At 31.6% G+C, this 20,611-nt stretch overlaps 1 protein-coding gene across 3 annotated transcripts in view; it reads right to left on the bottom strand.

Annotated features, from left to right (window-relative positions):
• Window positions 1-212: 212 nt before the first annotated feature.
• Window positions 213-20,611, bottom strand: part of LOC139513748 (calcitonin gene-related peptide type 1 receptor-like) — a 53,771-nt gene continuing 33,372 nt past the window's right edge. For 2 of the 3 annotated variants that reach the window (XM_071302527.1, XM_071302526.1), the window contains exons 2-13: window positions 12,404-12,508; window positions 10,719-11,160; window positions 9,906-9,997; window positions 9,249-9,340; window positions 7,954-8,107; window positions 6,609-6,759; window positions 5,817-5,877; window positions 5,495-5,561; window positions 4,960-5,042; window positions 3,559-3,694; window positions 2,342-2,425; window positions 213-628 (exon numbers count right to left, since the gene is read on the bottom strand). In XM_071302527.1, coding sequence (XP_071158628.1) covers window positions 371-628; window positions 2,342-2,425; window positions 3,559-3,694; window positions 4,960-5,042; window positions 5,495-5,561; window positions 5,817-5,877; window positions 6,609-6,759; window positions 7,954-8,107; window positions 9,249-9,340; window positions 9,906-9,997; window positions 10,719-11,160; window positions 12,404-12,454 — 1,671 coding nt within the window. In that variant the 5' untranslated portion in view covers window positions 12,455-12,508 and the 3' untranslated portion in view covers window positions 213-370. The remainder of the gene's footprint in view (window positions 629-2,341; window positions 2,426-3,558; window positions 3,695-4,959; window positions 5,043-5,494; window positions 5,562-5,816; window positions 5,878-6,608; window positions 6,760-7,953; window positions 8,108-9,248; window positions 9,341-9,905; window positions 9,998-10,718; window positions 11,161-12,403; window positions 12,509-20,611) is intronic. The other variant, XM_071302528.1, reaches the window with a different exon arrangement.

A 20,611-nucleotide genomic window follows, 5' to 3' on the forward strand; every position in this document is an offset into this window, starting at 1 on the left:
GTTATCTACTTTTTTCAAATGTTTTAGTTTGGTAAGAGCCTTTTCGAGGAAAGAAAATGCAGAAAACGCAGCGACTGAACTAAATTTGTGATTTTGTTAAATCTTTGTTTTATTTCTGTACAACATATATTTAAAACTGTTTTAAAGTCACAGTAACCTCTTTGAAGGGGATTGAATAAAATCAAAATTTCCGATGAAATGAAATTGCAACGCTAATAAAAAAAGTTTTAATGATAAACATATCAGTGATTCGCAGTAAATATAACAAAGAACACAATTAACTTCTTCAACGTCGTATTATAAATATGGACAATGAAAAATGCAATGAAAGAAAAGAAAACAAAATATCGATCCACATCACATTGGACTGTTATAAGTTTGAAAAGTCTGTTTTAGGTACGCATTTTACAGAATTTTCATCATAAGGACAAAACATGTTGTCACCTTTATCAGGACTGCAGCCTCTGTTTTCATTCTTAATGTCACACAAAGGTTTATTAACACAATGAAAGTCTGCGTCAGTTCTTGTCAAGGACATATTGACTGATGTCATGTCTGTTCTCCTGGAATGTGATGCTCCTCTATCACGTACCCTTCGGCGCCATGACCGTCGAATATTTGAAATCACCTGAAACCAAAGATGCATTTTGTGTTTATGTTTTAATTACATGCATTGGAGATAATCAATTTCACCATCTTACAACACACAGTTATCAAACCAGAAACTTCGTTGGATTGTGTGCAAGTCACAAGGTGATAGGACGTGCCGTTGGAATAGTTAACTTTTTCAAGCTAGAAAATATGTGAATAGATCGGGAAAACTTTCAGAAATATATGATAAAGTCAATGCAGTTGTTATCACTTCTTCTTCTGTCATCTTTTTCGGTGTTCCCGGCTGTTTTTATCAACCATTGTTCTCTCGTGTGACAGTTAAGTATTCGGTATTTCTCTGTTACACTACATTTATCTGCTGCTACTTCACTAAGCCATGTCGTTGTCAGTGTTTATTATCGATCTATGAGTTTGAATGTCCCGCTTGTATCTTTCGCCCCTCTTAAAGATTGATACGTACTTTTAAATGTCTTTATGTTTGTTGCTCTTTTTGTCGTTTATATTTTTCACATTTTTTCATGTTTAGCTGACTATAGGTATGGCTTTTGGCATTGTGTGGCCTATATGTGGCTACATCCACGTCGTGTGGACTTAAATGAATATTCTCTTATTAATAATGAAACCACATCTTGATTTTTATTTCTATACCAAATTTTACATACTAAAAGTATTACATAAAGAAATATTATCAAACATGATATAATATTGATCAAATTTGTTTTTTGTTCTTGTGGTTATTTTATTAGAATTCCGTGATGCATGGTGTACCATACTTCTTTAATGTGATGGTGTTATGTATAAAGAACCAACATTAAAAAAACAATTGGTTACGTTAAATATGATGGGTTCATATGCCTTATTGTGTTATCTTTATTGTAAATGAAAAAAATAAATTATTTTACATCAGTTTTAAGACTTTGAATGTCTTTTTTAAGCTCAAATATTCTTTGTTAACCCCGGGCAGTTTTTGAAAAGAGCAAATGTTTGAACTGCAGTACTCGAATACGGCTTGAAAATGAAAAAAAATACTACAGATTTACAAGAAAAAACAACAGATAAAAAAAAACATTATTTCGAACTGTACTATGGTTATACAAAAATCTGTATTTAAGTAAAACTCTTCTACTCACAAAACGCTAGACACTAGATTATTGCCTCTATTTTTCATTTCAAATTTTCAGTTCTTGTAAAATAATTGTTCAAATATTAATTTCATTCATTATTTTATTGACTAGAAAGACTTGCAGTTCGAAAGTTGAATGGATTACGTGATTGTTGAGGTTCAAAACATGCAGTATGCATAGAAATCCTGGTTTCCTCTTTTGAATGGAAATATCATCGTCGAAGGCAGAGAATGCAAATTACCGACGCCTAAATGATGGACAACAAGTCAATAAGTTCTGTTTGGCATGTTCTAGGTTTGCTATGTACCTTTTGATTTGGTATTTGTCCCACACAGTACAATGTATTGTTTACAGTCATGTTAACTTTAGGGCTTAACCTTTTACTGCAGTCTATTTTTTGGCATTTCATTATATGGAAAGATTTATGGCGTGAATCAGTCTTGTGGCCGTAAATATTTTTCGCAAATGACGTTTCGTAATCACCTTGTTTTGACGTGTCGTAATCACCTTGTTTTGACGTGTCGTTATCACTACATATTGACCTGGTCATGGGTGTTTATATTCTGCTATAAGAAGAATGTTTAAAGAAGGGAAAGAAAACTTACTAGTTTATTAAAACATCTTTGAAGTTGTATATGGCTGCTTACCTCATTATTAAGGAAGCAAAATATTAAAGCTACAAAGAAACCCTGAAATAAAAATATGCTTAAAAAAATATGATCTATTGTATTACACATATATTTGGTTTAAACTTATATAAAACAGAAAATATATCAACCACTGAGGTAGTATATTGGGTGTGAATCAGTCTTGTGACGAGAATTGGTCGACGTGATTACCCTGGTGACGCTGTGGCCGTAAATATGTGTAGCAAATGACATTTCGTGTTGCTTATTCTTTAGTTTTCTCTGTTGTGCCATGTGTACTATTGTTTGTCTGTTTGTCTTTATCATTGTTAGCCAGTTGTCAGTTAATTTTCGATTTATGAGTTTGACTACCCCTCTGGTATCTTTCGTCCCTCTTTTACTGAGACTAAAGCGAAACTATATAAACTAAATAATTGAAAAAGAGGGACGAAAGATACCAAAGGGACAGTCAAACTCTTAAATCTAAAACAAACTGACAACGCCATGGCTAAAAATGAAAAAGACAAACAAACAACAGCACACACGACACAACATAGAAAACTAAAGAATAAACAACACGAACCCCACCAAAAAACTAGGGGTGAACAGAGTATGTATACATATATCAAACAGTGTATGCATGTCGTGTATTTTAAGAAAATATTCAAACAGTGTATGCATGTCATGTATTTTAATAAAATATTCAAACAGTGTATGCATGCATAAAAGTAAAATAATCAAAGTGTATTTTAGGTATCATAAAAAATTCCTGTATTTTTCTTCAATTACATGAATATCATGTATTACACGCAGTCTGTACATTTTTCGATCTTTGAAATCTAGCACTGTTGATTACCAATGTTAACCTTGAAATACTGCATCAAAAAATGTGTTGCAGATATTCTGCAGAAAGATTCATAAATATTTACACATTATGTATATAAATTTGAACTCTTGGGTAGCAGTTTCCATCGATGTATACAAATTTGTCAAATAGTGCCAATGAATACCGATTGTAAGCCATGTCAGAGATGGGATCTAACAATTCTTCTCTTAAAATTCTCGAGCATCATATCAAAACAGTATAGAACGTGTGTTTTTTATTGTTAATAAAATAGTTATAATAAAGATAATACTTTCATTTACTTGCATGACTGATCCCATACGTTAACATACAGGCGATTCAAATATCTCACCTGAAGATTATTAGTTACAATAGAAAATCTCTCGTATTCCAGACCACCAGGGGATGATGTAGGAATTCTATATATAGTAACAAATAACTGAACCCCGAACAGTGGAATCAACACAAATGTCGCTTTAACTGCCCGTCTGCAATAGATGATAATATGTTTTAAAAAGGATCTACACAGTACATTTGTCTAATAATCTGTCAAAAAGATTTGAACTGTAAATTACTCGAAATTGTTACGGTAATTTCATTTTTGCTTAAAAAAAATCACAGCAAAAACTACGGTAGAGAACAAAATCCGTACCAATTTTCAGTAATAATGAATGTAAAAGTCCAAGCTCGGATGAACATCTGACATTTGCCTGAAAATAATTTGTTCGTGTGGTTATGATATTACCTCGGGTATGACACATTTTAAAATTTTGTTATAAGAATTTCAACGATTCTGTTAAATAGGCTTGTCTCGCGCAGACCGTTAGTAGCATTGTTTCGCATTTCAGTATCCCTGACATTTAAAAGTTTACCATGCATATGGGATAAGCTTATTGATAAAGGGCATGTGTGGAACTGTTCCTGTGTACTTCCTTGCACTTTGATCTTTTGGTTAATATAATTTTCTCATTGACAATTTGGTCCTCAGTAATCTTCAACTTTGTACTTGTTTTAAGTTTCAAACTATTTTCATCTAAGCGTCGCTTGTTAGTCTTGTGTGGACGTGGCGCGCGTCTGGCATATTAAATTTTTAACCTGGCACCTTTTGTTGACTATTATTCGTTTGTTTCTCTGTCCTACATTTTCTCCCATTTATTTGTACTGTAGGGCTGTCATGTAATGTTGTCATTTTAATGTTATAATTAACATTGCCATTAAAGCGGGAGGTTTGGCATGCCACAAAAACCAGGTTCAACCCACCATTGTTTCTTATAATGCCCTGTAACAAGTCAGGAAAATGGCCATTGTTATATTATCGTTTCTGTGTGTGTTACATTTTAATGTTGTGATACTGTTGTGTCGTAGTTCTCTTATATTTAATACGTTTCCCTCAGTTTTAGTTTGTAACCCGGATTTGTTTTTTTCTCTTTCGATTTATAAATTTCGAACAGCGGTATACTACTGTTGCCTTTATTTATTAACAACACCACATCTTCTCATTTTCATATTTTTAACATTGGTGATGCAAATCTAAATAACTTCATTTATACAGCTCACGGAATACATCTATTCAAATTCAAAAGGGTTAATTTTAACCTAAATATTCAAATGAGAATAGTTGCAAGAGTTGTGTACAAAGAAAATAATCGAACATTTTTTTTATATATATATATCGGCAAAATGTTTTTTGTTATTATAAACCCTTAGTAAATAGGATTGTTTTGAATATGTTAGTATGGAGCAATGACGTTACCTGAAATGACTCGGTTCATTTGGATGAGACTGAATCTGTGTCAGCAAAATACGTAATATATTGCACAGAAATATTAGGTTCACCTACAAGGCAAGATAGAATGGATTACGATAATGCACAAAGGGCGATGTAAGCATAGAGTTCTGTATTTAAGTTTTGTAATGAAAAAATTTACATACAACATTGTACTTTGTATTGTCTAGTTTATAATGACAACTCAACCATACAAATATGAGCAATAAAAGTTTGTTTAGTTTATAATGATAACTCAACAATACAAATATGAGCAATACAAGTTTGTTTAGTTTATAATGACAACTCAACCATACAAATATGAGCAATACAAGTTTGTTTAGTTTATAATGATAACTCAACAATACAAATATGAGCAATACAAGTTTGTTTAGTTTATAATGATAACTCAACCAAACAAATATGAGCAATACAAGTTTGTTTAGTTTATAATGATAACTCAACCATACAAATATGAGCAATAAAAGTAAAAATTGCCAGCTTATATGTTGTGTATACTCACAAGAAGGCATGCAAGATTAGGAGCATCAAAGATCCACTCAAAATGACCATAACTGGTTGACCAACAGCTAAAATAAAAATGCCATATCATTTCATGTCTTTTTATTTATATGTTTTTTTTAACCTACAAAACAACATAACGTGACAATACTAGTACACTAGTACATGTATAATAAAATGGTAAATAACAGATCAGAAATATAACTCATTTTTATAAACATTCTCCAAGTCATTTTAATTTTTGAAATAGTTTGTAGAATCTGTTTATATTTAAGAAATTAAAATACAAACTTTGAAAGTAACCTAATATAACTAAGTCCTACCTTTCATTTGCATACACAATCCGTAGAACTGCATAAATTAATGTTGACACGAACGGAATGGCTGAAACATATTAAGGTTATGAAAAGCATTTGAACTTCATTAATAAAATAAAGTTTATGGAAATTTCTCAATACAAAAAAAATCAATAGTTGCAGCTAAAATTTACAATGTTCATAGCTAGCTTCCTTGCACTTTTCTTTCTGATGTGTAGCTTATATAGAATTAGTTTTCAAGTAGCTTGCTATTATTTATTCCTCCAAATATATTAAAAGTTACATGTACGTGTTGTGGCTTTTTTTAACAAACAAATACACAGAGATCGTCGGGACGAATTATTTAGGAGTTATTGAGTTGCTGTACTCTTTTCATTCATCAACAGAAACTTATCGAGTCATTGAAAACTTGTTTTAATGCTGAATCGTCTCTTTCAAAGAAAAATGTATGATCTTTATTGTGCGTATATGAGCATTACATAATCATCATTGTTCGGTTTCTATTGGATTGTTTTCTCATTGGCAACTATACCTAAAATCCTAATTTTAATTTTGAACGGACTTGGTAGATCCAATTGCACATGCCCCAAATTAATCAAACTGAAATATGTAAACATAAATTTGTAAGTCCGTTTCCATGAAAAAATTGGTTGTATTATTTATTATTTATTTTTTCATATGACATTGAATTATATAATCTACATTTTTTTTTGATATAAAAATATACAATTCGTTTATAAATTTAATATGACAGATACAGGAATATAATACTATTGTCATGACACGTTAATAACTCACCCCATCCTGCAACAAATATAGGTATAAGTGAACGAGGTGGAGAGAAGGCATCACTCATCAGTCGGTGTAAATAATAACCCTCACAAAACATCCAAGTAAAACTGGCACCTTTAGCATATATTTTAAGAAAGGATAATATTTTACATCCAGCCTGTTCAAATAGAATAAAAACAAAAGTGTTCTTTAACAGTTATATGTTCTGTGTCGTTTATCAAGGTATGTCTATATAGTTATAGCGAGCGGGGGAAGTATTGGGGTCAGGACTTTTCACTACGATGGTACCACATGGTGTAAATCTAGGAACGCACTTCAAATGCAATGCTATATTTCTTAAGAACTCTTTTATTTTTAGCAATATTAATCTGATATCGGATCACTAACAAAGCTAAACAAAAGAAGAATTTTTTCATAAAGTAAGTTATTCGTTATGTTGCAATATATACATATTATGTATTAGTTCTATTTCAGTCCTAATACAGCGTCTTTGAAGTGTGATGAATTGAATATGTTTCAAAGAACTATTTTTGTATAATTGAAGGCTCTATGGAACCTACCAGACTTTAATCAGCTCAATAGAATAACAAGCATTGATATCGCTTGATTATTGGTTTTCTTTAAAATTTCATCAACAGAAGAAATTAAAATAACAAAATCTGTGATAATGAATATATAAAATGTTCTAACGTCTTTATATCTAGTATGAACTCCTTTAAAACAAAAAAGATTAATATATTACAACACAATTGGGTTTTTAATGCTGTTCATTTTCCTTAATGCTAGAAATAATTATTGATCGTGTTAAGAATTAAAGGTACGTGTACAAAAAGTATAAAAAATTAAAATGCACAAAACATTTAAAAGAACGGTAAAAACAATGTACATTTTAACCTTAAAACTGATTAAAAACGATACATTGTTTTGTATTTATATAGTATATCTTCAAAAATACGTACGTGATTAAAGATTTTACAGTAGGGCAGGTTAACTTGGGAAAGCACTAAACACGTGCACCAGCAAAAATGAATAAAACAAAATGCGGTATGGGATTTTATCGATGCATTCCAGAACAATTAGTTGCCTTGGGTTGTTTTTCGTTTTGATTGCGTTAATATCTATTTGACACATTCACCGTTTCAATTCTGTTAAATAAGATATATGCACGTTCGGTTTATATACGAGGAGTCTAAATAATGTGTAAAAATATTTTTTTCAAAAAGCATTACGTTCCTGTTTTGCATGTGGATAATTTACGGAACTAATATGTATGCACTAATATTGCTGAGTAAAAAGTAAAATGCATTCTATAATTGTCTTATCTAAATAATTGTTACAAATAAACACTTACTCCATTCTGAGCAAGAACCGTGCTGCTGCTGTCGCTGTTAGTTATGCGTTCATACGTAACCAACATATCCCACAGTGCAACGGCACTTTCCTTGAGGAATAGTGACAGGAAGAAATTGATATGTAGACGAATTCTGTGTTGTTTGCGGAGTGCTCTACAATGAAATGTGAAAGCATCAGTATCGATAGTATAGTTTCTGTATTAAGTTATATGAGAAAGAATCTAATTTAATATGAATGTATTTTTATAAATTTCCTGTTTACAAAACTTTGAATTTTTCGAAAAACTAATATGTTACAATGAAGTCTACATCTTAGTTTGTTATTCACACACTTGTGATGTTAATAAAACTTGAACATCTGATTAAAGTTAACTGATAACATGTTTGAGATCAGAATAAATGTTTTCGTGATATATATATAAAAATGAGAAAGAATCTAATTTAATATGAATGTATTTTTATAAATTTCCTGTTTACAAAACTTTGAATTTTTCGAAAAACTAATATGTTACAATGAAGTCTACATCTTAGTTTGTTTTTCACACACTTGTGATGTTAATAAAACTTGAACATCTGATTAAAGTTAACTGATAACATGTTTGAGATCAGAATAAATGTTTTCGTGATATATATATATATATAAAAAAAAAAAAACCAACAACAATGTTGTGGGTAGTTTGTACATGCATGTAAAACACATCGAAAACAGAAAAAGAATTTAGAATTTTGTATTTTGATTTAAAATTTTTAGAGATAAGCAAATTATATGTTTGTCTGTTCATTGTCTTATAAAAATATAAAGCTTGCAGATATATATTTCCTTTTCAAAAATCTAAATCTAAATTAAAATAATATTTTAAAATTAAAAGCATGGACATCTTCATATCAGTAAACTGATTAAATCGATGAATAGGCTCTATTATTATTCATGTCTTTATATCGATTTAATAAACTTGATTTCAGTCGGTCTGAGGGAGATTTTGTATCTTAATTAGCCCTTCAGACGTGAAGAAAAGGAAAGTCTAATGAAGTATCATTAAATAAATGATCCATAAGACAACAGTGGTATATATTCACCACGTGCATAACTGGGTGCACGGTTTGTTTTTAATTCGCAATAAACTATCGGGGAACACGGTTTTGGGTACATTTTATATATTGTGATTTTATTTAACTCGATCAAATATTGGTAAATTACTTTAGAAATCACATTCCAGTTATAAATACTACAAGAAGACTAGCCAAAGCATGCAACAAATATTAATATATTAAGTCAAACGTTTAAATCACTTACTGATATCGTATAAAAATAACAACGGCAGGAAATAAAGCTGCAATGCTGACAAGACTACACGCAAATCCTATATATATAGATGTCTTCAGATCCTAAAACGGCAGTAACATAATGAAATAAACGGGTTTATTATGCCTATAGTCAGTTTTTAAACCATTTAAGCTATAATTTGATATGTAATTTCTGTATTCGAACATGCTTCATAGCAGCAATCATCGGTACGTTTATAAAAATATTCTATAATATGACCAAAGCTTTTCAAATAAAACCTCATATATGACTTTACCTGAATCAAGATAGTCTTAAACAAGATAAGATACCAAGGAAGACAAGCTTGGTCATATTTTGACGAAAAATGAAGAGAAACGCGTTCTATGGTTCAGATAAAATATATATATTTAGCTCAATAAATACATGCACATACATTTAATACATTATAAATGGCCTGTAACAAGTAAGAATATGACAGTTATTATCAATTCGTTTGTTGTTTTTTTGATTTTGTCATTTAAGTCGTGATATTCCATTTTGAATTTTCTCCTGAGTTCAATATTTTTGTTATTTTACTTTTTGACAAACAAAAACAAAATGTCCCTACAAGTGATGAAGACACATTTAGGTGAAAGTTCATGAATTAATGATATGTAAATCGCTTACATCAACATAAAGACATGTTTGATAATCGGTCCATTCAAAACCTTCTCTTCTTTCCCATGTTGCGTTTGATAGGCAGGTCTTAACAGCTTGACCTAAAAAAAAAGAACAAGATGCACTCGTGTACCGTTTTATAGACGTGGCGTTACGTTCTGATTTTTTAAATATTTAAACTCGTACAAATGAGAGGTTTGGCTAGCTAAACCAGGTTCCATCTACCATGTTGTAGATATGAAAATGCCTGTACCAAGTCAGGAATATGACAATTGTTATCATTCGTTTAGAGAATTATTTGAGCTTTTGGTTTTGACATTTGATTAGGAACTTTCTGTTCATAATTTTCCTAATAGGTAATATATTTATTATTCTACTTTTTCTGTACCTAAGACAAGTAACATTTGGTAGGCAGGTCGTAACACCTTGTAAAATAGAACATAATGTAATTAAATCAGAAAAAGTAAATGTATCTACTTTATAATGAAGCAAGAAAAACAGTCCGATGACACTATTAGAGCTATCTTCTCATATTTAATCTAAAATATTATGGTGTATTTTTCTTTTTTTCACTAAAAATTGGGTTTTATATGCTTAATCTACACAAAATCACTAGCAGACTATGTAACGAATTTATCGTTCACCATATATACCGTATTAAGTCACTAGCACACTATTTAACTAATACTACATAAGTAAGTTCCTAGTATTTAAACCATTTTACACGAATGTCCTTGTGCCATAAGTTTCTCTTTGACAAATTACAGTGAACTATACATCATATAAGTTTTATGTATGTCTACTGTACATAAGTAAACTTACGGGAAGGCACTGAAAATGTGAGATAGAGTGGGCATGACTGGTAAACTTGCTGTCCTGGATGTGTGTCGTCCCAACATATCCATCCATCCCATGTTCGATCACATGTGTTATTTAAATCACCCAACGGAACAGACAATTGTTTCTGGCAACATGCAGAAGCTGCACTGCAACATGTTTGCCATCTATGACATTCGTCCTTGTCAAGAGTTGAGCATATGTCATTCACGTAAGTCTGATTATTGATATCAGGTAATATTACCCTGTTTTCTATTGTATGATACAGATAATGAACTACTTCCGAGGCAATTAAAGTTTTGTGTGTTGTCTGGAACAAAAAATCGTAGCACCAAGCACAAGAAAAATATTCAAATTCTTTCTTTTTATGTATTCCAATACGAGAATTACATGTTCTTTCTACAGTACAAGCACACTCGAACATCAGCTAAAAAAGAAAAAAAAGGTAAAAGATGCGTGTTGATAAAAAATATTTATAATATATTTTGGATATTTTTTTTTCTCAACATTAGTCATTCTAATCTTTAGACATTTTCAGTATTCTTTTATATTATGATATTTTATTTAATTACATTTGATCATAATTTAACTTTCGATAAACATGTATTTACAGTTTACTCTTTTGGTAATATGTGACAGTTAAACCCACAAATCGAAAACGAACTGACAACGCCATGGCTAAAAATGAAAAAGACAAACAGACAAACAATATTACACATGACATAACATAGAAAACTAAAGAATAAGCAACACGAACCCCACCAAAAACTGAGGGTGACCTCAGATGCTCCGGAAGGGTAAGCAGATCATGCTCCACATGTGGGACCCGTCGTTTTGCTCATGTTATTACAAATCCGGTAAATAGTCTAATTCGATAGGTCATAATTCATGAAAGGGTAGGGAATTGAAGTTACGACGTAAGAAACATATCCGATATCATCTGTGAAACGGTTATTCCATAGCGGTCAACCAACTCGTGATGGCGTCCGTAAAATTTACGAAGGGATGATTTCAACTACACCATTTGGAACTCTTGGTTTTTAAAATAGCTTCCTTGTGAGCAGCAACCCTCTATTGGTAATACATAAAAAAAAAATAGTTCCTTTCTGTGTGTGTTACATTTTAACGTTGTGTTTCTTTTGTGTCGTGTTTTTCCTCTTATATTTGAGTGTGAATTCACATTATTAAAAGACGTGTCACGGTACTTTTCTATCCTAAATTCATGTATTTAGTTTTGATGTTATATTTGTCATTCTCATCGGATTTTGTCTAATGCTTAGTTCGTTTCAGTGTGTGTTACATTTTGATGTTGTATCGTCATTCTCCTCTTATATTTAATGAGTTTCCCTCCATTTTGGTTTGTGACCCAGATTTGGTTTTTTTCTATCGATTTATGAGTTTTGAACATCGGTATACCAATGTTGCCTTTATTTACCAATCGGAGATCACCCCTAGTTTTTGGTGGGGTTCGTATTGCTTATTCTTTAGTTTCTATGTTGTGTCATGTGTACTATTGTTTGTCTGATTGTCTTTTTCGTTTTTAGCGATGGCGCTGTCAGTTTATTTTCAGTGTACGAGTTTGACTGTCCCTCTGGTATCTTTCGTCCCTCTTTTACAGTAACATGCATGTAGGTGTACGTGACATAATATCTTAATACCAAATGCCTTACCTGAAGCGCATACAGAATCTCTAGTAATCGCCAGCCAGGAACCTTATACATGTTCGAATGGTTTATATACAAATACACTAGCTAATCCATGTACCATCTTCTAAGCTGAAATAAGAAAATCGTTGTATTGTCTTAAAATCAATTCAATATGCATCATTTTGACTTGCTTAAACTTGAGACCAAACTGACCGCACGATGTAGTAGAAATATATGTCATAATACTCTTAGCCTGTTTTTCGTTTATATCTTGGTCATCCTAATGTCAACAAATTGACTTTTATTGTTTCCTGCAATCAACAAAGTATTGTACAAGTTACAGATATAATTCAATTGTTTTGCTATTTATTCAAAAAATTATATTACTTGAACTGTTATACGATTCTGTAATTTGATAGGTACAATTTTAAAGTTACATTTATTTCCGTATAGAATGCAGTATATATTTTTTTTAATATATAGCCATATAGAATAGGAAAAGAATGGCTTGGTTTAACTCGTATATAAATGGCATCAGCATAAACAAGTTATTATCTAAGAATTTTGCGCAATTTTGTAATTTCATAGGGTTGTTAAAGCTTTGACAGGAATATGACAGTTCTTGTCCATTCGTTTTTGATGCGTTTTGTTATTTGATTTTGCCATTTGATTATGGACTTTCCGAATTGATTTCCACTAAGTTCAGTTTTTTTGTGATTTTACTTTTTTTTTAACGTACGCGCATTTTTCAGTGCAATGAGTCGCTGAAAAAATAATATCCTGTTAACGTTTTTATGTAAAAAATCCAATAAATTGCAGGATAATATAATATTTGTTTGCGTAAATAAAAATCTCTGTTCGAACCTGTTAAAAGAACAATAAGAAGGGTTCTGAACATAAATATTCGTTTAGAACATCTTAGAACAACTTTTTAATACGCAGCATGATGTTAGAAAAAAGGAAAGGAGCCTCAGACTTCAGCAAGGAGAGAAAACAAATCCATTATAAACATATAACACGATGGCAAAGAAGTAACAAAAAATCAATAAACAAACAGCAAGAAAACACCAGGCAAAAAGCAGGCCACAACACACCGAAATCTAAAGACAAGAAAAGTCATCAGATCCTGTTCCATGGCGGATATCCAATGCGTTTATACATTAAAAGTGTTATTTTCCATAGCATAGTTTAGATGAATGTGATTACTGTTATAATTAATATATTTCAGCAGTTATGATTTACTAATGAACATAATTATGAATAAGGATTTCGGTAAATAGAAAGTTATTGATTGATGAATGTAAAAACGTACAACACGGCAAATGTAGAACACTCAAATGACAATTTTTACGATAGTTCTCAAAACATATACGACGAAAACTTCTTACGACGGACAGACAGGTGTAAACTAGTTTACTCCCTGCTCCGATCAGAGGAATAAATAGAAGGACCTATAGCTTCATATAGCTCCAAATATATCGATTGAGAAGATGTTATTTTATGTATGCTGATCTGCCATTGTTACAAACATTTTAGATATTCCTTGAATTAGTGTTAGGATGATGTGTGTACTGCCTTGTAGGTTTAAATAAAGGCAACAGTAGTATACTGTTGTTCAAAAGTAGTAAATTGATTGAGAGAAAACAAATCCGTGTTATAACTCATATCTGAGGGAATGGACGCAGTGACTATCCCGTTCCCTTTTCGCGAATGTGACCTACCGAATAATACTTTTCATTTGTGACATTTTTACCTGTTGTGAGTGTTTGTTTTGTTCCCGCATCATTATCAATACAATTATTAAATTTTATGCGACTGTCGTACAAGTGAGAGGTTAGCGCTTCAAAAACCAGGTTCAATCCACCATTTTCTACATTGGAAAATGTCTGTGCCAAGTCAGGAATATGACAGTTTTTTTCCATTCGTTGTATGTGTTTTATCCTTTGATTTTGCCATTTGATGAGGGACTTTCCGTTTTGAATTTTCCTCTTAGTTCAGTATTTTTGTGATTTTACTTTTTTCTATACTATATATAGACTGTACCTGATGAACGGTACACTATTTATATCAATGTCTATACAGTGATCTCTTTACAATTTGTGTACAGCAATTATTCTTAAAAACAAACTCAGGATTTACATGTTTATTTCACCAAATTTAGCAAATACTACTGATCTAGAAATACAATTTGACCTGTTCATGCATAGGAACTATCTTAAACTTAGTTCAATTACAGACAGTGTTAAAGGCAGAATACATAAAGATAAGGACATTTGGTATATTGTACATTATTGAACAACTTTGAACTTGTCAATAAAGGCTCTTGGGAATAAGGAATATATAGTGCAATATACAATTAATAAATAACACACCATTATGAGTTATGTTGGTTATGAGGGGGGAAAATACACCCTTCTACAATGTATGAAAGCAAAAAAGCAAGATTAAAATTTTAGCTATTAGAAGACATTTTGTTGGTTGCACTAAAAAAAAGTAAAGCTATATCAGAAGAAATATTGATCTCATAAGCAAAAATCTAGGAGAGCTATAGTAGATGGCAAGCTCTATTCAGCCCAATAAATAAACCAGATAGCTATAATATATGGCTATGTCAATACGTGTAATACCAGATATCAAACTTTAGTTAGCATAGGTCTAGACGTGTTGTAAATGCACATTGGTCGGCAAACCAACAACAAAACAATCAACAGGTTTTAAAGGTCAATACAGAAGAGTACCTAAAATAAGCTTAATAACTTCGTGCGTCTGAATAAATTTACTTGATTAACATTTAATGAATCCTTCGTGTGTGGTTAGAAAATCTACCCCAAGTCTGGTTTGGCAATTTCTCTAATTCCCAGGCCAGCTCCAAAAGATTTTCAGACGTCAGAGCAATCCCATACATTCCTGAACAAAGCATTTATAAAGTTAGCTATGCATAACTCTTCGAGCCTCTAGTTATCACACTATCTTATATTTTTGTAAGTTATTTCTTTCAGAAAAAAATGACCTTTATAACAATGCAAAGAGATTTAGGAAAAAAATCATTGAAAAAATATCCTAAGGCTCGAGTTTCAGTGATTTCGAAAAGATGGAATTCGATATACAAGAATTTCTGATTTGAATGAGTGGTTTAGGGTCGTCTGATTGTCGAATTTCCATCTGCGTTTGTATTTTACAATAACATATGAATGTAGAATGGTAGATAAAACTAATACGGCCAATGTTCTATTAGATAACATATATACAATTTGGCAGAAATGGAAATTGGTAATAGTGTTTGTAAAAAATTCCAGACCATTCTGCTAAAGAACGAACGAGAACATTAATTCTTTATTGATAACAGATGGAAAAAAGATTCATTCCAGAATTATATCGTACTGAAACGATAGTTATAAATTCATTTATTTGAAGGATTATTTGCATCAGATGATTACAACTTGACGAAATTCATAAGAATTGGATGGAAATTATTTTGCTATTACAACTGTATTATAAGGTTAGACCAACACAATTGACGAGGAATCGCACGGAGCACAGAGTTATCTCAGATCTCCGGGAAATACAAACAAGCGTCGACGATAGATTTGATTACAGCGTATGATATTTATTATAATCTTAATTCAAATACATTCAGTTATTACGCAATGTATGAAAAGGGTTGTCGAGTTGACTTTTACAAGTAAGTTTTTCTGTCTAAATAATGAAACGACCGAGGACAATTGGCTAACCTGCAATACGCTGCACAGTTTAATTGCTTCAATACAACCTTGTCTTTGTTTTAACTTGGGCCTCAATAGTCAAACATTAGCCAGTCAACACCGAAGTTGTGAGTTCGATTACTGCACGTGGCAGCTGAGCTCGACTTGAATCTTAATTGACTAGGATTGTCAATGTTCCTACCATAGGTCGATTGTTTTCTCTATGCACCCATAAAAAGTGACCGGCACACAATAGCACAATAATGCTGAAACTTGCGTTAAACACCAATCAATACATCAATAAATCAATCTTTTTACTGTAGCTACTTGTTTTAATATGAGCGCAATAGGCCTGTAGTAAAAGTAGCGAGGGTTTATTTGATTTTCTTACTTTCTTATACGAGCCTTACAAAATCATAAGCTGAGTATCTTTGGTCATTTTGTAATTTCTTTATTATTATACAGTTCAGTATAGAAAGAAAATAAGAGTCCCTCAGGAAGAAAATACATGTACCAAGTCAGGAATATTACATTTGTTGTCCATTCGTGTGATGTTGAGTTTTGGATTTTGTCTTTTGATTAGGGACTTTCCGTTTTGAATTTTCCTCGTAGTTCATAACTTTTTGTGATTTTATTTTTTACCATGGGGAATACAGGAAAGAATGGTCAGTTAACTTTTTTTTATCATCGAACGTATCTTCTTGTCATTTTTTTTAAACGAAGAATGTAGTTCACTTAGGAACTTGTTTTAAAATCAATAAAATAAAAATTTTCTGATAAGACGACGTCAACAGAATTTGGCACTGGCGACGTCCAAATGTGACGACGCACTGGCAATGTCATAACGTTGAATCTTATGAATCTGACGTCAAAACGGTTAACCGATTGTCATATGTTATAACTTATAACCGCCAAGAATTAGCCCAACGGTGATAGTTATCAAAGGTACCAGGATTATAATTTAGTACGCCAGACGCGCGTTTCGTCTACCTAAGACTCATCAGTGACGATCATCAAAAGATTTATAAAGCCAAACAAGTACAAAGTTGAAGAGCATCGAGGATCCAAAATTCCAGAAAGTTGTGCCAAATACGGCTAAGGTAATCTATGCCTGGGATAAGAAAACTCTTAGTTTTTCGACAAATTCAAAGTTTTGTAAACAGGAAATTTATAAAAATGACCACATTATTGCTATTCATGTCATATTTTGAATTTTGTGTTTTAAAAATACTAATCAATCATTCAATCAATCTTTTAAAATTTGTTCGAGGTGTGAAGGCGTTGCCCGAAGCGCATTTTGTATGAAGCATTTTCAAATGCGGATTATGAATGATTTATTTCCAGCATAAAGGACAGTTTATATTTGTATGTTTGACTGCAGGTTGTTATGGATGGTCCGACAAGCACTTGTTCCAGTAAATAAAATCACATCTTTACACCCGAAAGTGAGGTTAATGAACAGCTATATTTTTTTTCTGGGACAGGTTAGTGCGTGAATGATAAATTAATGACAGGGAATTAAACCTCACCGTAAAGACTATTTTATTGTAATGATACAAATCAGTATACTCTGGTTTATTGTTATATAATTATATATTAGTATTTGTATATTATAGTTACATGTACATATAATTTTCATGCATTTGTATATCATTTTTTTCTACAATATTAATAATAGTGCAGTGTAAATGCATGGTGAATTTAGCATATATTCTTTTTTTTTTAGTTAAAAGTTTCTTTAAACAAAGAAGATGCTGAACAAATATAATTTACAGATATAAACAATACCAAATTTTCACATTGTTTTTTTTTCAAATTGGTCACAAAGCAACAAATTTGCAATTTCTTTAATGAAAAATGTGCCTAAAAAGAATAAAAAATACACATTACACTTTGGTGTTGAACATTTCATAAGCAGCTAGAAGATAATATATTATAGTCATATACGAACGTATAAGCCCATCAAAGTATCATGCCTTACAAAATACAAAATACACTGTGGCGGCATGCTTTTATTATTGCTGGGTTTCTATTTCTATACGCCTCCATCCATTCATCCTTTCAGTCCTATAGATGCGTTGAAAACTTCTATGTCTTTTGGTGTCCAGTGGAGATTTGTCTCATTGACAAGCATGCCTCATCTTTGATTTTTTTATATACACGAATAAGGAGTTTTCGAATTGAGTGTAATTAAGTCCTCTTATATGGTGCTATACAGTCTCCAGTATTATCAATGTAATACCAATACCATTAATGTTGTCGGAAGTTAATAAATACTATACGAACTATAGTTAATTTTAACAAGGAACTACGACACTTTCTCCTTAGTATAATTCATGCAAAGGTCATTTAGAAAAAAAGACATTGCAATCTTAAGTGTAATTTACAGTACTACAGTTCCCTTAATGTGTAACATTCAAAATCCATTAGAGTTTTACTGATTGAAATGTTTTCCCTGAAGTTGTCAGTTTGTTATCGAATTTTAAGTTTCAATTTCCATTTGATATCTTTTGCCTCTCTTTTTTTGTTCTATTTTTTTTATTGTTAGGAATTTGCTCTGAACAAATTTTCAGGAGCCTGTAATTCAGCGGTTGTCGTTTGTTTATGTGGTACATATTTGTTTTTCGTTCATTTTTTTTATATAAATAAGGCCGTTAGTTTTCTCGTTTGAATTGTTTTACATTGTCTTATCGGGGCCTTTTATAGCTGACTATGCGGTATGGGCTTTGCTCATTGTTGAAGGCCGTACGGTGACCTATAGTTGTTAATGTCTGTATCATTTGGTCTCTTGTGGACAGTTGTCTCATTGGCAATCATACCACATCTTCTTTTTTATATTACAATAACTGGGATATCTGCGGAACCGTAACAGTTATGTCCTTATGATATGTTTTTATTACTTGCAGAGCATATATTATATAGTCCGCAATTAGTAAACAAAATAACAAAAGTAAATAAGAGCTACGGTTCCCCAGCTAAAACTGTCAATTCTCATAAACTGTGGTTTTTATGCTGTGACACCTTTGTCTACGTTTAGACTAGGAGGTACGGAGAGTACTCATACATATCTTAAACCCCGCCACAATCTTTATGAAAAAAATAAGAAGGTGTGGCAGACTTGCCAATGAGACAACACCCACGGTGATCAGAGACAAAGAGATGTAGCAGTTACTGTAGGTACTGTTAGGCCTTGAACAAAACGATAACACCATACCACATTGCAAGTTATAAAGGTCAGAATGACAAATGTTAACAAATTAAACAAGAAAACTGGCAGTCTGATTAACTTAAAATAAAAATTAACACAAAGAATTCAAGCAAACAACAAAAGGAATTAAGACACAGTGTACGGTACCGATTGGAGAGTACTCACAGTTACTGAAAGCTTGTTCAAAGACAATAACAATAAATACAAAACTTATGTATCAAAGATTAAACGTTGTCTGTAACAATGATTTATATGTTGTCTTTCACAGCAATTATACCGTCGAAAAGTATTTATTTAAATTCTGTAGACATACATGAGTCTCTATAGTTCAAATTTCTAGTCAAACGTGTCATAAACTTTCGAAATTTGACCTTAACTTTTAACTTGTCAAATTTAGCAAAGGTAATTAATTTTTTTCTTTGGAAATAGATAACAAAAGCTGTTATCATCATATCTGAGATACCCAACAGCTTTATGGAAGATGAATATTGGATCTGACGATTCTCGTCGATGTTGAGGTCCATTGAAATATGCAACTTTAATTATGACCTTTAACACGGGGCATTTTCTTATAACATATTATTATATTAAAAAACGACTTCCACTACATTCCAGATGTACTAACAATACTTCAGTGTAACAATTTTTGCACCATATGTCCATGACAAGTAATCGAGTAATTGATTGAATTTAACCGTTTTTTATCGGCTGAATCACAATGTTTATTTTTTTTCGAGTGCTGAAAAAAAGACTTGTGTCCTACAGTCGACCATTTTACTATATAAATACAAAACAGTATACGCATACTTATCCTGCTTCTATTTGAAGCGAACGGATACATTCGAATCATTGTTTATGTGGCCGTTTACTTTGTGATCCCCGTTAAAATGCTGTAGATTTTAATGAAAAGTAATGTTGGTAAAATAGAGATACATGTGCTCATGCGTTAACTATAAATTGTCTGCTTAAACATAAGTCGTACTGTATATTGTAGGAAAATACGGAAAAGGAGAAAGCTCGGCGAACATTATTTTTCTTGTATTTAGATTTGAGCTTATGCAAATAAATGCTGCATTTTTCGATAATGAACGAATTAGGAATTTTTGATTTTCAATGACAAATGTTAGGGAGGTTGTAACATTTGTGTGAACAGCATTCTATACCAATTATCCAAATATTCAATACGCTCCGAATTGTTAAAAATTTAATTTACATGAAATATAATATTAGCAAAACATAAATAACCTTTATAGCAATTATTACTTCGTCGGACTTGTTAATTTAGAAACAATTACTTACGCCTACCGGTAAATTGTAAAGCCT

Source organism: Mytilus edulis, chromosome 2 (assembly GCF_963676685.1).
Source record: "Mytilus edulis chromosome 2, xbMytEdul2.2, whole genome shotgun sequence".
NCBI lineage: Eukaryota > Metazoa > Mollusca > Bivalvia > Mytilida > Mytilidae > Mytilus > Mytilus edulis.